Source organism: Synchiropus splendidus, chromosome 1, assembly GCF_027744825.2.
Source record: "Synchiropus splendidus isolate RoL2022-P1 chromosome 1, RoL_Sspl_1.0, whole genome shotgun sequence".
Lineage (NCBI taxonomy): Eukaryota > Metazoa > Chordata > Actinopteri > Syngnathiformes > Callionymidae > Synchiropus > Synchiropus splendidus.
The window spans coordinates 58,309,080-58,326,106 of record NC_071334.1 but is presented as its reverse complement, the minus strand read 5'-3'; the positions used below and the strand labels follow the sequence as shown (position 1 = coordinate 58,326,106).

Sequence of the window (17,027 nt, the reverse complement as noted above, 5' to 3'; positions counted from 1 at the left end):
CATCTTAAAATAAGTTTGTTTACTTGTCAGACTCTCTCAAATAGCTACGATGTGGGCAATCCAAATAATTATAAAACTAATAACAAAACGATAGTCAGTTACCCGTTGGTGTGCAATATATTACTAAATCCAAATTAATTTAATGTTTGCATGTTTGGTGGGGGCTCTCAGCTCCCATCTGCCTTTGGCCAGGGTGCACATTAATGCATTTAAGGAGCACTTAAAAACGTCACTCTATGGGGCGACGTTTCTGCTTCTGACATAAAAAGCTGTCTTTGGACTGTACAATTATTCAGTCAAGACCATATTAAAAATGACCAAGGCTGAGCTGTCTCATCACAAAGATCAGTTTTTATAAAACCAATAGAGACCAACTGAAAAAAGCAACACAGTGTGCAGAACTTCTCAGAGAGTTTAATCTTGTAATGAATTCACAAGTATCTATGACATTATGTAAATGTTGACCATCTCTTGATTCCATCAGTAACTGATTTTTTCCCACCCCTGTGACCTTTATATTTCAGCTGTATTCATACACGCAGGCATCATGACTTCTGTGCCAGGAGCGTGCTCAGTTTGATCTTTCCATCCATGGAGGCAGTCAGACAGGTACCACAGTCGACTGCTGAGCACCAATCGACTGTAACCACCGGGGCTTTGTGTCCGCCTAGAGACAACACACTCTCCAGAGCTGGTTCCTTATTTGTCAACTGGACACGGAAGTAGAGCGACAGAAAAGCGACAGGTTAGTACATTGAAACACACAAGTTGAATAATGAAGTTGTAGAATATAAATAGTACGAATGTTAATGTTAACATCGCATATTATGTTTTGTAGTTGGACAAATACTGGCGGTGAAACAACACACAGCCGACCTTTCAATGCATGATTCGATCAAAACCTTCAAACCTGGATCTTAAGATTTGTTATTTTCTATTCAATGCAGGGGTGTCCAAACCAAAAACCTGCACCCACTGAGGCTCTTGGACCGGTTTGGACAACCCGCTATATTCTATTAAAAAAAAAAAAAAACAGGTGACAGAGTTACCTCAATTTATTTCATACTTAAAATACACAATAAACAAGGAAGTGGGGATTTAGTTAGATGGAGATCTGAGAAAGTTTGAGAAAGAAAGAAACTGCAGTGTCACAAATGTCTATTTCTCTTCCTACCACAATATATTATAGTGAAATTTCTCCATTTCCTTCACAATATGCTGTTGAACAGAAAAAAGTGTTTCATTTACCCGGTAAATGACTCCTCCCGTGCCTGAACATGTCAGAACATGCTGTCCTTCAGAGTCAAATGCAAAAAGTCGACCTCTGGGGACCTGAACCTAAGTAAAGGTCCAAAGATCAGATCTTCAAAATGTGAAACTGCTGTGGCACAAAGCCAATTTCACTTGGCTGGTTAGACACTTATTTCAGAACTCATGATGTGCTCTTGGTCAAACCACACGCACCTGTTTGTATCCGCTATATCCTGACAAGACGAAGGGTCCTGTTGCGTCCCGGGATACGACCTGCTCTGCCTGTTTCACTCCACATCGATGAATGTTCCACTGTATGAACTGATAAGACAAGCACGTTGAAATGGTCTTACACGTGCACAGACGTGACAGTAGCGAATGCCCACCTTGCCATCTTCCCCGATACTGAAGACTGTGTTTTCATCATAGCTGAACTCCACGCTGTAGACTTCTCCGTCGTGAGCTCTCCAGCTCATTGCGCTCTCGTACTGCTGCATATCTATGGACAGCAGGTGTTGAATGAGATTGGTTTCATTTTTCATCTATGACTAAAACACTAGAAAACTGAAACTGAATAACATAATAAAAAAGTATAACCTCAGTGAGAACAGACATGGTACGTTTTCAAAGTGGCATGGTGAAGTACCCTTGACTCGAAGCAGACCAACACTCACCAAACAATCTGATGACTCCATCAGCAGCTCCAGTCACCAGCAGGTTCCCATTGTGGTTGAAGGCTGTGCAGTTAATAGCAACTGGCTCAGGTTCCAATGAGAACTGCAGCTGCAGAAAAAGAGGAGGAAAAAGGAAATGTTCCTTCAAGAAAATGCATTTTATAATGGTAGCAAATTTACAGGAACATGAGAAAGCAATACATGCTAATATTTTGATTTTATTTTTTTATGTTTAAATCTCAATTGAACTGTATGATTCCAAATAAGCAAGGCTCCTACTGAAAGTTAATCATAGACAATACACACCAAGTCAGTGTTATGCATAAGGAAACAAAGTTAAACATCAAAGAAGAATGAAGGACCACGTTTACATTTTTGAAACAAACTACCTGTTGTTTGACAGTTTTGGTGTCCCAGAGCAGCAGGCGCCCTGAAACTGGAAGAGGAAGTCGTGGAGTGGACTCGACGCCGAGAGCCGCAGCGGAGCAGACGAATGATGAACCACTGGGACTCCAAGCCAGAGACAGAATCCTGAGGGAAAAAGTTTTGGAAAAGTTTAGGAAACCAGTCCACAAGTGTTTCGTTGTGGTTGCATGCATGAGGAACAGCAGCCCTAACTGTGTTTGGTGGAGACAAACAGATTCAAACTGAAAAATCTGTGGTTAGTTGATACCAGGATGTAACTGAGATGTTTTTACCGTGGATGAGACTCATCAATGTTCATCTCATACAGATTCTTCTTGGCGTCAGTATCGTACAGTCGCACAGTCCCAGCACCACTGCCAAGCAAGAGCTAAACACACAAACAAGACAGGGCAGATGAGTAACTGAGGCAGTGCAACGCGACTCAGCTCCTACCTGTGTGACGTTGAAACATTGCCTTGAGATCTACTGTAGATACATAAAGAGTGGTCTTTATATCGGACAATTGTGTTCTGATCCACACAACACAATTCTACCTTTCCCCAATCCAGAATCGATTCAGCAAATTCTCTGAAACGATTCACCACCTCGCCAGAAGGGGCACTATGTGTGTCATGCGCATTTAATGTAAAGTAACCGCACATGACTGAGCGACACCAAAACAATTGAGAATATTTGATCATAGTTTTAGAGATATTTTTAATACACAAAACGTAAGAATTATATTAGCGGTTAGTGACATGGGATGCACATGGGCCAAAGGGAACCGGGCTGGAACTGGCAACGCCCCATGGGCTGGAAGTGGTAACCAGTATTAAACATAACGTAATTCTTGACTGAGAAGAGAACATATGCCCAGCTCCATTCTCACTCACTGTTATTCATTAGGTGTGTGTCTTAGCGACAGTGTCTGCAATGCTGAGTCATGTTTTACACTTGTATACTCCAAATGCACGTACATGCTAGTGCACATTTTCTTGTCAGATTTTCACTGTTCAGTATGTGAGGTGGTGTTATTTGGATTTCCTTCTTACCTGTTGACATCAAAGCATTTGAATCACAATCAAATGGAACACAATATGTCTATTATTATTATTGTGTTAAACTAGTTTTTGCACTCATATTTGTTAGATAAGATTAGATGTCACTCATTTGTCCCACAGCGGGGAAATTGTTGATATTGTAATTGATGACCAGCGGATCTGGTCTTACCAGGCGGTCTGGTTTGGTGGCCCACTCCAGCGACAGCAGCGGAGATTTGGACATGATGGTGGCTTTGGTTTGCATTATGGGATTGAAGGACCACACCTGGGGGAAAACAAACAGTTGACTTGGGTTTAAATGAATCCTCCTCTCACAATCTCAGCCATATTCATCACCTTAATAACACCGTCAACATCCAAACTGGCAACTCGGCGTCCGGAGCAATCAACCCTGAAAAAACAGATTTTGAAATGAGGATTCTGGATCTTAAACACCCGACCAGAGACGTCCAACATTCTAGAGAGACCTGCAGTGCATTATAGAAGAGTGGTGTTCTCCATATTCTTCCTGGCTGAGTTTGATAAAAGGCTGTTCCACAGAGAGACTTCCTCCCTCTCCTGCTGCTCTGCTGACGGAGGAGGTGGAGTCGTGCGCTTCGACCGTATTCTCTGAGGAAAGGTCCACCTCCACCGGATCTGCTTTTCTCTCAGACACCTGGAGGAGGGACACATTTAGCTGATCATTCTCTTATTGGTTCCATCACTGCAATTTAAAACATTGAAACTATAAATTCAGAGTTGAACAGCTATTAAACTGCTTTTCTGTACATTGATTTGACTGGCACATTTTGCAACGAAGTCTTTTAATCATACCATGAAACATCGATCTCTTGGCCCCCAAAGCCAAACATGCACGAGGAAAAATCCTCAAAATACCAACAGATTCTTGTGGTCTATTAGGCGATTTGGCCTAAAATGAAATGTATTTCCCCCCATTTGCAACGCACCTGATTTGGTTTGGATAGAAGTTCTTTCCTCTCTTTCTCATGGTCCTGAATCTTCTTGTGTCTGGAATGTGCCTGCAGGTTTGTTTGAGGTGAGGAGCTTGATAGCTCCAGACTGGAGGAAGATTTTAATTCCTTCGTCTGTACTGTGTCTTTTGACCTTGCACCCTTTATATAAAAAAAAAAAAAAAAAAAACGGGTAATGAAAATGAAAAACATGACCAGAACTTAATCTGGACATTCTAAAAAAAGGATTTTTGGTCCCACCTGGTTAGGTGTCAATTCCTTCCTTCCAACTGTTGCCTGATTTGGTGATGCTCCGGCTGCAACTTGAACCGATTTCCCGGGTGTACGCCGACCTTGCGGTAAGAACGTAGAGAAGAAATTTCGCGAGGGAGTTGTGGCAGCGCTGACCACACGCTGACTTGTCACCAAATCCCTAGAGGGAAAAAAAAAAAAGCAGTTAGGAGAGGGAATGTTAGATAACACTATCAGGTTCCTTTTTGTGAGGACAGGACTGAAATTTTTAATACTATTACAGCTATTAAATCCTTAAAAGTTAACCAGCAAGAACAAAATATTTGACAAAACATTGACATTTTCCACAATGTGGACAACTATACATTGCTATATGTATATTGCATTTATTGCATCAATCACATATCAAATTAAACAAATTATTTCCAGGCTGCAGTTTCAAAATGAGCCCACTAAAATATTGTTGAGTGAAGTCTGTGCACTTTGAACTCTCAAAATCATGTTTATAAATCCTCCAGGTTCAATGCAAAACACAGCACTTTATAGCTAGTGTTAAATATGTCATTGTCTGTTCATAATAGCTAACAGCTTTCTTTACTTTTTTCATTCATTGTTGTAATGTCAAGTAGTGTCCTGTAAATGTAAACAAATAATCATTTATTAAAACATTATTGCTTTATCAGACAATGGTATGTGGCGATTGCACTGTGCACTACAAATTTAGCTCTTTAAAGAAAAAAAAATTCAAGATACAACAATTCATGAGGTGAACTGTTTATTTGGCAACATTAACCACATCACAGAACACATGGTTAGACATGAATATTGTAACAATAATTTAGTATTTGTTAAAAGATATAATTTATATCAATAAATACAAAATAAAAGCAGCTTAGTCTGCTTTAAAGTGCTTCAATTTTGACTCAGATATAGATACAGTTGTTGAAATGCAATACAACTTCACTAAGCAACGAATACTTCAATCAGGATAGAAGGTGAACGAAAATCAGAGCATCCAAGAAACAGGATATCCCTTACCTCACTTCATAATCGATAAAGCCAACACACACACACGTACAATTCTTTCAGATTTAGATCTTGATTAAAATAGTCAAAACTTTCATACAGATAATGTTTTGACTCAAAAACGTAAACAGAAGTCTCTGTCATTGGGGAGTTCGAAAAAGTCCAACCAATCTATATACAAGGAAAACAAACTATCAATACTCAATACTCTTAGGCAACACGAAATCTCATACATTTCAACAGGTAAGTGACTTTTCATTTAAAAACTCTAAAAGTGGAAACCTTTTTGGCACGAAGACACAGTTTTGGTTTGGGTGTTTGTATATGACATAATAAAAGAGGAAAAACAGGCAGCTAACTACCTATGGAGAGAGACATCAGTAAAGACAGTGGAGTATGTGTCTCACAGCTCAGTGTCTCCCAGTCGATCCATGTTCTGGACGTACAGCGGCAGCTTGTGGTGATTCTTCTCATCTCCGTCCAATGGGTCTTGGTTCTCCAGCTGCAGGGCGAAGAGCTGTTAAGAAGAGCCAGTTAGAGACTCTTGAAGGTGAGAATCTCTCAGATGCATTGTTGTGATTGTTTATATTGTTCTGAATGTTTCTGTTTTATGACTAGTAGTTACAGAGCTAGACCATGAATAACATGACTATAACATACATGGCAAACTCAAAAGAATCCAATTCTAAACATTTTTTTATTACAGGCCAACACTGAAAAGCACTGCCATCACACCCTGCAACGTTTAGAATAATGATAGCCAAAGGTTTAAATCACATTGCTCAAATAATAGATTCATTGAACTAATGTTAGGGCATGAGCCATTGCCAAAAACAAGCTTATCTCTTGATGAGAAAAACTTTGTTTTGGTCGTGGCATTTTATGCTTCATCTTCAGGATTTGAGGTAGGTCTTTCTAAGATTTTGAAAAAAGCCACAAGTGTCTACTCATACAGCGTGTACTAAAGATGTTAGCGCATCTCTGCGCTCACCTTCTGGCGCAGCTGTTCGTTTTCTTCGGTCAGGCTGGTCGACCTCTGGACTTCAGCATCAAAACTGAGCAGAACTGGCTGAGGTAATAAACAGTTAAGGAGTGTACAGACAGAAAGACAATGACTCAAATAGGTAATCCTAAAACAAGATTCTGACTTTGCCAGTGGAAGGATATGCATACACTGGAAGAGCACAGACAGGAAGTTGTGCAAGGAAACCAAGAAGGTATCAGACCACTGACGGGAGAAATACGGGGAGAAGGCAGGGTTCTGCTCAGGGACTGGAATGAATGGCAGGATGAACCAATCGCGCCATTCTGTCTGACCCTGCAGCTCCAGTGCCTGCTTTTGGAAGAACTCCTGAGTCTTCTCCATGTTTCCTCTCTAAAAAAACATGTTACTTTAACATCTCAAACAATTGCTCCACTGCCTCTCTGTATAGTGTTACCTGAACTGTGTTGATGACATAGTACCGATACAAGCTGGTTCTCAGTTTGTTGACTGTTGACCGGTAAATGTCCTCCAGCCTACTGAAAAGGCGTCGATCCAAATATAGCCAGTACTCCTTGAGACCATTCAGATCAAAGCTCTGGATGAAATGCAGAAGCTGATCGATGATTTTATCCACCTGAAAATGAAACACAGTGCACAGTGTTCACCATCACCACCAACCATTCTCCAGAGACACTGCCCATGATTAACAGCAGACATGAGTAATGAGAGGAAATGCTTTCATAATGTGTACCCTGAAGCCTTTCTCCTTGTCTGCTTTGATCTCACTGTCCAAGTGCTTCAGGGTGCTAGTGAAGCCTCGATAAATCAGATACTCTCTCACATGCTCGTCGGTCCGTTCCACTGCAGTTCCCATCTTGAGCTGCGGAAGAAGAAAAAATGATGAGGAGCGCTGTTGTATTCTATAACAATGGTTACTAGTCAATCATGGATCAAACTCATAGAAAATGGAGGAGCATGTGAGGGTAGTGCAGAGCATGAATGAAGATAGTGAGAGTAGTGAGGTGCTGTAGGAGTGAAGATCAGCTTTCAACCACTTCCTCTTTTCATTTATGATGGACACTACAGACCATGATGTTTGCCCGTGGTTAATCGGGAAAACAAGGTGGAAGTGGAATAGATGCTGAATGAAAGTGAACAGAAGAAGCCAGAATATGTGAGAAAATGAGAGGTATGGAGAAGTGAAGTTGCTAGGAGTACAGGCAGAAAAAAAGTATTTGAGTTTCGTCATTCAGAGCAATAGAGCTCATGGGAGGTGGGGAGTCAAATGACGCATCAGCTTGAGTGAAAGAGAAGGTCTATAAGACAGTGGTGAAAACTGTCATGCTGTACGGTTCAGGGACATGGAGAAGATGCTGAGCTGGCAGAGTTGAAGACGCGCAGGTTTTCAATGGGAGTGGAAAGACAAGAGCAGAAAAACGTCTATCAGCGTGAGATGGGAGGACATGTTAGCAGAAAAAATGTCTGTACCCAGGAAAAAGCCAAAGAGGGAGGTAACAAACGAAGTTTAGAGCGGATGTATAACATAGGTGAAAGTGGAGGAGGCTAACATGCTAAGCGAGCAGACAGGAAATGCAAAAGCGAGACGACTTCTGCTTCTGACGGCAGAAAAACAACCAACACCGTTGACGTTACTTGAATTAGTCTTCGTTCGTGCAGCATATTCAATTTTAAGCCTTAATCCACATTAAAATATTGTGGTCCAAATGAAAGAGAAAAAGCATGCATGCAAGATTGCTAGCAGCGTTCGTATTTACGACGAACAGAATAACGATAAAGACGATACGAATACGCAACTTTGTATGGGTGAATGCGCGCAAGCAAAGTACGTTGACTCGTTTTTGAAAATAAATGTATACACGGAAGTTTTTGAAAAGACATACCTCAAGATATTCTCTTTAAATTAGCGTCCTAATAATAAAGTCCGGTCTCAGTGCAGCAGAATTCGGTCCTTTATGGACGCAATTATTTAAACGAGAATAACCTCGTGGGCTCCTTCTACATTATGTAAATAAAAACATTTGGTCAACAGTTCCACCAGCGAAGAGGAACCTCTTCCTGTTGTCCCAGCCTCCTGACCGTCATGTGATGCGTGTGACGTATGCACGTAGAGGTGGGGCTTTAGCGTAGTCGCGCTTGGTTTATTTTTATAGTAATTTATTTATTTAGATTTATTTTTACCGTGGCTACTGTCATGACAGACACAGCAGTCTTAGGTTTGTATAAGAAAAACTGGTCTTTCATTTTCGTTTGAAAATGGGTCAAGAGCAGAACCTACCGTCACAGGAAAAGCTTCTTTCCCTCGGCCGTCAGACTGTTGAATTCGTGAACAGCCTTTGTTGTTTATTTTATTTTTTCAATTTTATATTTTCTGTCAGCACTTTATTCCAAAACACTTTCCTAGTTGGTGGGATCCTCACTGATCCCCACTGACCACGGCAATAAATTTTATTCTAATACTGATTCTGCCCCCGGACATTTCTTTTCTGTTGCTTGAATATCAAGATTAAAGTATACAGCGACTTTGTTGAATGAATTCCGGGACAGCGGCATGTATGAAATATAAGCGCCAGAGTATGCGCATGCGTAGTGTCCATAGCAACTGCCAAACAATAATTTCCGATGAGCAATAATCATGTCTGTGAAAACAGAGCACGGAGGAGCGGGGTTTGAGCAGGAGGCCATCTCAGAGAGAGACTTTTCTATTAAGGATGAGAACTTCCGAGAGACGAAGAGAAAAGCAGCCGGCTCGGCTTTCCAAATCAAACCGGCGTCGTCCAAGCAGGAGATCGTCCTGACCACCCCTGAAGCGGTCGACGACTTTCTGAAGAACTTCCTGTGGAGGGTCGGGATGAGCCGGACACTGGACCGCTTTGAGACGGAATGGTACACCTCCGCGCTCCATCGTCTTGCCAGAAACCTTTTGGTTACTCCAGCGGCAGGTGGCTTCTGCTACATCCCGGATGCCGTCACTCACCGGCAGCTGCTTGAGGCAGAGCTGAAGACCGTGAGGGAGGAGACCGCGGAGCTCCGGAAGGAGGTGCTGGCAGCGGGGGCCAGCCTGAGGAAGATGCAGAAGGAGCGGGACTACCACCGGCTGCAGTTCCAGCGTGTCTTCGTCAGCAAACACAAACTGATGGAAGACGTAAAGACGCTGAAGATACACCTGAAGTCCTACGAACCCGTGCTGAAGAAGATGGACGACAAATACCAGTCAGCGCTGCGGAACAAAATCCTGCTGACACTGGACGAGGACAGGATCAAGAACAGATACTGGCACCCGACTCTCCACAGGAGAGACAAGGGCGCCACTCGCGGAGCTCGAGCCAAGACCGCAAAGACTCACGGCGACACGGAGGGCCCAGCCACCGACGCGAACCAGGACCAGGTGGCTGTCCTGAAGGGCTCGGGCTTCTTCAGTAGACTACGTTCCATCACTGCTCACAAGTTCCCAGTCAACGGCATCACTCTGCACCCCAAGCATCTGATCCTGGCCTCCGTCAGTGATGACTGCAGCTGGAGTCTGTGGAGGCTTCCCACCTCCCCAAGGAAGGTGATTGTCACACTGGAGTTCCAAAAGCACACGCATCAAACCAGGTTTTTCTTAACTCGATGGGGCAACACCGGGGGCACTTATAGTACATGATTTGCTTTTATCAAAATCTGATCGTCTGAATTTGTGTTTGCCCATCACCCACAAAGGTTACAATGAAAAAAAAAAAACAGCCATAAAGTGGTTATCCTGGAGTTTAAGTATAAGATGATAATACCAATAGACAATAAAAGATGTGTATGAGACATGATAATACATGCAGAGCTGCCGACAGTCATGAAGTCATTAACCAAGTCTACTGACTCCAGGAGGGAGAGCTGTTGCAGACAGGTCATGGCCATTTGGAGTGGTTGTCCAGCTGCAGCTTTCATCCTGATGGCTCAAAACTGGCGACAACAAGTGGAGACGCAACCGTGAGTTGTTTTTGTAGTCATGAGTCTTCAGCAACAGGCTTGCTATTTTTTTTTCGCTCTAACAAAATATGACTCATTGTTTCCCCCGGGCAGGTGAAGCTCTGGGATGTTGCTTTAGGAAACTCCTTGTTGACTCTGTCTGGACACACGCACCCAGTCTGGGGCTGTTCCTTCCGCTTCTGCGGCAACTTCCTGGCATCCTGCTCCACCGACAGAACTGCCAAGCTGTGGGACTTGAACAGTCAGCGCTGTCGCCTGACAATGCGTCACCACACCTGCACTGTCAATACTGTCCGCTTCGTACCGTCCTCCAACACCCTCCTTACCTGTTCAGCGGATAAGACTCTGGCGCTGTGGGATGTCAGGATGGGCACATGCACCACCATCTTTCAAGGTCACCAGTATCCCTGCAACCATGCTGCTTTAGGTCCACCAGGAGGACTGATGGCCTCATGTGACACTCATGGCTTCATCTACCTGTGGGACATCAGGAAGCCAGAGACTGCACTGAAGACAGTGGACACGGGGCCAGCAGGGGCAAGCCAGGTGGCATTTAATCCCTCAGGGGAGATGCTGGCAGTGGCCAGTAAAGACTGTCTGGTCAGGTTGGTGGATGTGGAGTCCAGCTCAGTGAGCACCTTGTCAGGACACAAGGATAGCGTCCAGAGTGTGATCTTTGACCACAAGGGGGAGAAGGTGTTGTCATCTGGGTCCGATGGGTTGATCAACATGTGGATGTGACATTTAAAGATATTTTTGAATGCTTTTGTCTGTCCAGGGGCCAATTGGAGCCAGTGAACCTTTACCCGCACATCAACAAAAGTTCACATTTGCCCTGTAAACTTTTCAAGTTTTATTTTCCCTCCCTGCGCATTCTCATTTGGGAGCATCGGTTTCCGTCATTCGGCACGGCGCTCTCTGAATTAAAGGAACAACAGTCGAGAAAATACAATTTATTAGTGATTAAAAAAACATTAATACAACATATTTTGAGCAACTGGTGTTGAAGGTGACAAAGGGGAGTGCTTGTTTATACATTGTTCAACATGTTTCTTCAAAAGCGGACAATATTTCTGTAACAGTATGTTATCACAGTGATTCAACAATCTCAACATGGGACTTCATGATCATGTTGCTATATATATGTACATTTAGAGTGTTGATGGCAGGCACAAAAGAAAAAGTGAAAAAAATGTAAACAGAAAAAGTCTGATATTAGAAATATATACTTAGATATTTAAAGCATACAAGGCGGTCTTATACATTTCAGGCATGGTCGCTGCCAGGCATGATGCCAGCATTTCTTCTGTTTTGGTCAGAGTCAGTGTTGGCACGTGTCTGTCTATGGCCTTTGTAACAATAATAATGGTAAATGGCTCTTATATAGCGCTCTCCATACTTGTCCAGCAACCAAAAGGGTTGACAATAAGTCACCAATGAACCCACTGATGGCAGCGAAACAGCGCGTCAACTGAACTGCCAGGAGCAAACCGGGGTTACGTTTCGTGCTCAGGGACACAATGACACAAACGTGTCGCGAACTGTGATCGAACCGACAACCTCTCAGTTACAGGCCAACCAGTCTACCATCTCTGAGTTATTATGATTTCAGATTTTCAACCCAATAAATAGTTTCCATTGGCCCTACTGTAAAGAGCATTAAATGCTATACATAGCAACATCCAGACTTGATCATTTGGAATAATACTGATGTCCTTTTTTAGCCTTGGGATTCTCTCAAAATCTTTAATCTTAAAACTCTCAAAGACAATAACACTGTCATTGGTAAGTACAGTCTAGGAACACCCAAAAATTTTGTAACCTCTCCTGCTATAAACAGATCTGCTTATAAACTTAGTGCATTTTTAAAACTCATCTGGGGCAACGGTGATTGCTTGGCGTAAAGCTGAGTTCACTTTTAGTTCCCTCACATGTGAATCCGTCAGCAGATAGAGAAGAACAGTGTCCTTCATCTGGGTCATTTTCTTCCTCCTTGTTACCAGGTTTCAGTTTAGGCTTGACTTCCCGCAGCTTCATTTGATTCAGGTCACGTAGAGTGCTGCAGATGAATAAGGATTCATGGGATCAAAAGGCAGAGCTGAAAAATTCTACCAGAGAACATCCTAAATCATTTGAACTAATTAGCATGCACCTAAATACCAATAGTCACATTGTCTCATTTCATGAATGGATACCGATTCATGCCAAGTCACGCGCCCAAAGTTGGATGGAAGATGGAAACAACAAATTATGAAATCTTCATTCGGACGGTATGCATAGACTCTGGATCTTATACAGTATTTAAGTTGAAAATAAATATTAAAATGGCATTTTGGGCAGTTATGAAAGAGTTATTTGAGGTTTGGTCAACTCACCTCTGAAGTAAAGGCCCCTCATCCAATCTCTTCATCTTAGCTTTACTTTCACCTTTCTGAAACACAAACAAATGACAGCTCTGCGGCATCACGCCTTTGCCAACCAGACTCTTAATTGATCAACTAGACACGGTGAGTTTACCTTCTGCCCCGGAGGTCGTGCATCACTGACAGTTGATGTCGGACTCTGTCTTTGAAGTTCGGCCTCCACGGCTTGTAGTCGAAACATCATCTGTTTGAGAGCTTCTAGTGGACCAGGCTGCTTCCGGTCACGGGTTACATCCTCCTCCTGATGTTTTCCATCAACACATTCCGATTGAAAGTTTATGACAGTTTTCCCAAGAATGAAATTCTCATGAAGTCAACGATTTTCTTTTAGAGCAAGTCACAATTTAATGAGCAAAATATTTCCTTATATTAATTACCCAAAGTATAACTACTATTATTCAAAGACAGAGCAGAAAGAGAAACAAAAATGCAAATCAGGAGAATGGGATGGAACTCACCAATGATCCTGAGTCTGTCCGAGGGCCAGCGGGGGCTGCTGCAGCTACAGCTGCTTCCCTGCTAGAACAAACGTTGGGGATATGAGCAATGTTTGGTCATGCAGCACGGAAAGCGCTGAATAAAAGGAGAGTCAACAAAAGCATCTCACAGAGTGGAGTAACAATGGAGAGGCTCTGTGGCGTCAACAGGGCGGTCAACAACTCTGCTACCTGATGACAAATGAGACCGGTTAGAGGAACTGCAGCACACTGAGTCAACAAATGGAGTATGTCTCCAGCTTAGTAGAGAGTTGAGCAAAAAAACTGCATGTCAAGTACTTCTACAGACCCATGTGTAGCTGTTATCACTTTGCTTCTCATTGTGAATGCTTGATAACTGAAGAACACTGTCGACCTCACCTTGATCGAGAATAGTGTCTGCAAATCCAGAAGTCTGAGACAGAGTGTTCAACACTTGATCTGCCTTATCTATCAGACGCTCCAGTTTGTTGTCTAACAAGAGATAAACAACGTAAAAACACAAAACCAGTTACAGACAAAAGTATGAAGAAACGTCTCACCTCGGAGCAGTGACTCCTTGATAGGGGAACATTGCTTCTCAGTAGCGAGCAGATAAATCTGTTCAGCCAGGCTCAGTCTCAAATCTCTGAGAGTCTTCTGGTGCTGTGACTGGACACAATTTATTTATTTATTTTTTGCTTAGATAAACAAACACAGGAATTCCAGTTACAGCCTTCAGCGCTCACCAGTGCACACATGTCAACAGAGTCACACTTGTCCGGATGCATGACCCAGGATGAAGTTTCACCCATCCCTGCTCTCCTCATCCCAGACGGAGGAGTTCCTAAAATGAATGGAGTTTATTTTCACAACTTTGTTTGGTATTGAGGAACACACATAACAAAAACAGTGTACAGATACATATCACTGCAGCAGGTTCTCTCAGACATGATGCAAAAGCAATGCTATGAAATTCATGCACGTGAAGGAATGTATAGAAAGTTACATGATGACAAAGTGTGAAAACATGATCAAGCACCTTCCCAGTGGTTTGATTCAGAGTGCTGCTTGTAAAGCTTGCAGCGCTGTAGCCACGCAGGATACCTCATGGGAAGACTGGTGATATCGGTAGGGTGAACTTCCTCTTTATGACCCATAAACCACTGTGACTGATGGAGACTGGACGGTGGATCCAACTCCGACACACTGAGTGGGGGCTATGGGACAGACAGAATATTTATATATATATATATATATATATATACATACATATATATATATATATATATTGACTGAAAGAGGGTGGATTACTTGGAGCTTGGAATGATCTGATTGGACTGTGGCTGCGTCTACTCCTCTTTTCCACCTGTGAAGGATGAAAATGATCTTGATCCGCAAACGAGCACATAAATGCAACCTGATTCTACAAACATTTGGAGAACATGTAAAAAAAATAAATAAATAAATAAAATTATATATATATATATATATATATATATATATATACAGCACCACAGCAAAATTCGTTTTAGCAAGTACCAACCTGTAGCCCTCTTGAACTCTGTGACCCAATCTCGCTGTGTGATTGACTCTAGAACGAGAAAGACCTGAAACACAAGAGAGGACATAAACACAGTGAGACGCCAGTTTGTAAGGCCGACATTATGAATCATATATCAAATATAAGACATCAATAAGAATTCACTCAACATCGCATGGCTGAAATGGACTCGAGACCCAGGGTAGTTATTCACACCTTGAATGAAGGCAGACGTGTGGGTCACCGGCATTGAGCCATCGAGAGGAATGGCAAGGAGTTCATCAGTCGTCATTGAGTGTCTGTCTCTGTTGCTTCTGTGATGCAAAGAACTGACAGGGAGGTTCAGGAAATCCAACTCCGTGGCAGTCAACCGCTCCTTCAGAACTTTGAATGAGGTCATAATTAGGGACGTCACACTATAAACAATATGTATGTTTGACAGTCACATATATTAATGTATGAGTGGCTGAAAGAAAGCAACAACACTTGAGAATCCTACCATCTTGTCTTCTAGGTGTGCGCCTACTCAGTTTAGTCGGGGTTGAGGATGGAGTTTCTGGTAGAATCAACGAACCTGTAAAAGATTCGCTGTTCTGACAACTCCATTGAAAATCCGCAATGTATGCGTCCAACACTGCGGAAGCAGAATCATAGTCCTTTGGGGAATAAATATAGAATAAGTTAGTGTTTTACAATTCCATTAATTTCCTAAGCACAGTAGTTATTAAAGCTTGTCCTAAGACAATATTAAAGATGAACAAAGGTAAAAGAAAATGAAGATTCTGAAATAAGATCATATTTTGAACTTGTTAAGTGGTAAGTTTGTAAATCTGAGTGTAGCAGAAATCCAAACCTTCTCATTGTATCTGATGGTACTGTTGAGGTGAGGCACCAGAGTGCTCCTCAGGTGTCCAGTGTTCGAGAACAAGGTCGTGACTGTTGATTCGGGAGAGAGCACTTCAACAGCAGATCCATCAGGTTCCATGCTTGCTGGAACAGCAACAACATGTTTATACTGAAAGAGCAACCGTGGATGACTGAGTCCAAAGGGATCATGTTAACATATAAGTATACGTATATCAAAATCGCTCAACTGCAGTGGTGTACGTTTCACTTCTGACTCGTAACACATTGCTATGCAAGAGAATACGAATGAGTGTGAACTACTGATGGAATCGAGAGAGGAAGTTGGCCGAATGGGCCAAGCTAAAATCAAGCTGACAACATTCAGAGGATCGAATGTAGTTTGTAGCAAATGAGTCGAGCAAACAACGTAGTTTTTCGATAACACCACTCTGCCTTCGACGGTCAGTTCCACCGTCATTATAGTATAATATATGTGAGTCCCCGACACCACGAGTTAGCCTTTATCTCTGAAGCAGCACTAGTAACTGTTCGTGTCTTGTTATTTATGGGCTTAGCTGCAAGTGCTATAGCAATCTGGTCGATACGTTTACTCATTTAAAAAAAGTTATCGACAGAAAAACGCCGTCACTTCCCCTAAAGATCACTAATGCTGAAACAAAGCCGTAAAAACACCGCACAAAAGAATCACTTACGAACCTGTACATGCAACATGATCGACACGTAATCCAGTCGTAAACAGAGCGCTACATCGTAAACATTCAAGTGTCCCGGGGAAAGTTAGCAGGTCGACAACATTTGCTCCGGAGGCGGCGGCCAAGTAAGGTTCCGCTCGGAAGCCGACCACCCGGACCTTTTTTAGGGGAACACATGTAGACACCGACTTGCTTTGCTTTTTAAACTAAATTATATCTTTGATTTAAATGCACAATTTAGGGATTTATCCCACTTTTAAAATCTTACGTAAAAATACTATTTCTTCCCGCGTGCCTTCTAGATTCACTTTCATGCATTAATAAATAATAGCAATGGTGATGTGTCGGCATTTTGTCTTTCATTTCACACGTCAGAAGAACATGATGAAAAGCTTTCTGGCATGACATGGATGACTGGAATCATGGCTGAGGTGAGGAGGCCCGTCAGTGACGTCAGTG

At 42.5% G+C, this 17,027-nt stretch overlaps 3 protein-coding genes across 7 annotated transcripts; 1 reads left to right on the top strand and 2 right to left on the bottom strand.

The window, feature by feature from the left end:
- Positions 1–394: 394 nt before the first annotated feature.
- wdr91 (WD repeat domain 91) lies at positions 395–9,175 on the bottom strand. Of its 2 annotated transcripts, none has more exons than XM_053845488.1 (18): positions 8,901–9,175; positions 7,356–7,484; positions 7,059–7,238; positions 6,788–6,994; positions 6,611–6,694; positions 6,027–6,136; positions 4,603–4,774; positions 4,339–4,503; positions 3,859–4,046; positions 3,728–3,782; positions 3,561–3,656; positions 2,624–2,718; positions 2,315–2,456; positions 1,926–2,034; positions 1,638–1,750; positions 1,465–1,572; positions 1,249–1,338; positions 395–710 (listed from the first exon to the last, which is right to left on the bottom strand). In XM_053845488.1, the coding sequence occupies exons 2-18, from the start codon at positions 7,476–7,478 to the stop codon at positions 546–548; spliced, it is 2,202 nt and encodes a 733-aa protein (XP_053701463.1). In that variant the 5' UTR covers positions 7,479–7,484; positions 8,901–9,175; the 3' UTR covers positions 395–545. The 2 variants fall into 2 exon arrangements, with proteins under 2 accessions (XP_053701463.1, XP_053701455.1); XM_053845480.1 differs by lacking the exon at positions 8,901–9,175 and adding an exon at positions 8,506–8,826.
- Positions 9,176–9,240: 65 nt separating this feature from the next.
- On the top strand, positions 9,241–12,718 carry LOC128747551 (sperm-associated antigen 16 protein). Its single transcript, XM_053845501.1, has 3 exons — positions 9,241–10,175; positions 10,484–10,588; positions 10,682–12,718. The coding sequence occupies exons 1-3, from the start codon at positions 9,258–9,260 to the stop codon at positions 11,327–11,329; spliced, it is 1,671 nt and encodes a 556-aa protein (XP_053701476.1). The 5' UTR covers positions 9,241–9,257; the 3' UTR covers positions 11,330–12,718.
- On the bottom strand, positions 11,534–16,940 carry c1h18orf54 (chromosome 1 C18orf54 homolog). 4 transcript variants are annotated; one of them, XM_053845516.1, is made up of 15 exons: positions 16,573–16,940; positions 15,863–16,024; positions 15,509–15,665; positions 15,226–15,393; positions 15,013–15,076; positions 14,781–14,835; positions 14,509–14,686; positions 14,216–14,313; positions 14,030–14,138; positions 13,869–13,961; positions 13,619–13,679; positions 13,470–13,530; positions 13,106–13,252; positions 12,964–13,019; positions 11,534–12,647 (listed from the first exon to the last, which is right to left on the bottom strand). In XM_053845516.1, exons 1-15 carry the CDS (start codon positions 16,585–16,587, stop codon positions 12,461–12,463), a joined length of 1,611 nt encoding a protein of 536 aa, XP_053701491.1. In that variant the 5' UTR covers positions 16,588–16,940; the 3' UTR covers positions 11,534–12,460. The 4 variants fall into 4 exon arrangements, with proteins under 4 accessions (XP_053701491.1, XP_053701500.1, XP_053701507.1 ...); XM_053845525.1 differs by having other exon boundaries at positions 13,470–13,527; XM_053845532.1 differs by having other exon boundaries at positions 15,863–15,999; positions 16,573–16,937.
- Between the last annotated feature and the right edge of the window lie 87 nt (positions 16,941–17,027).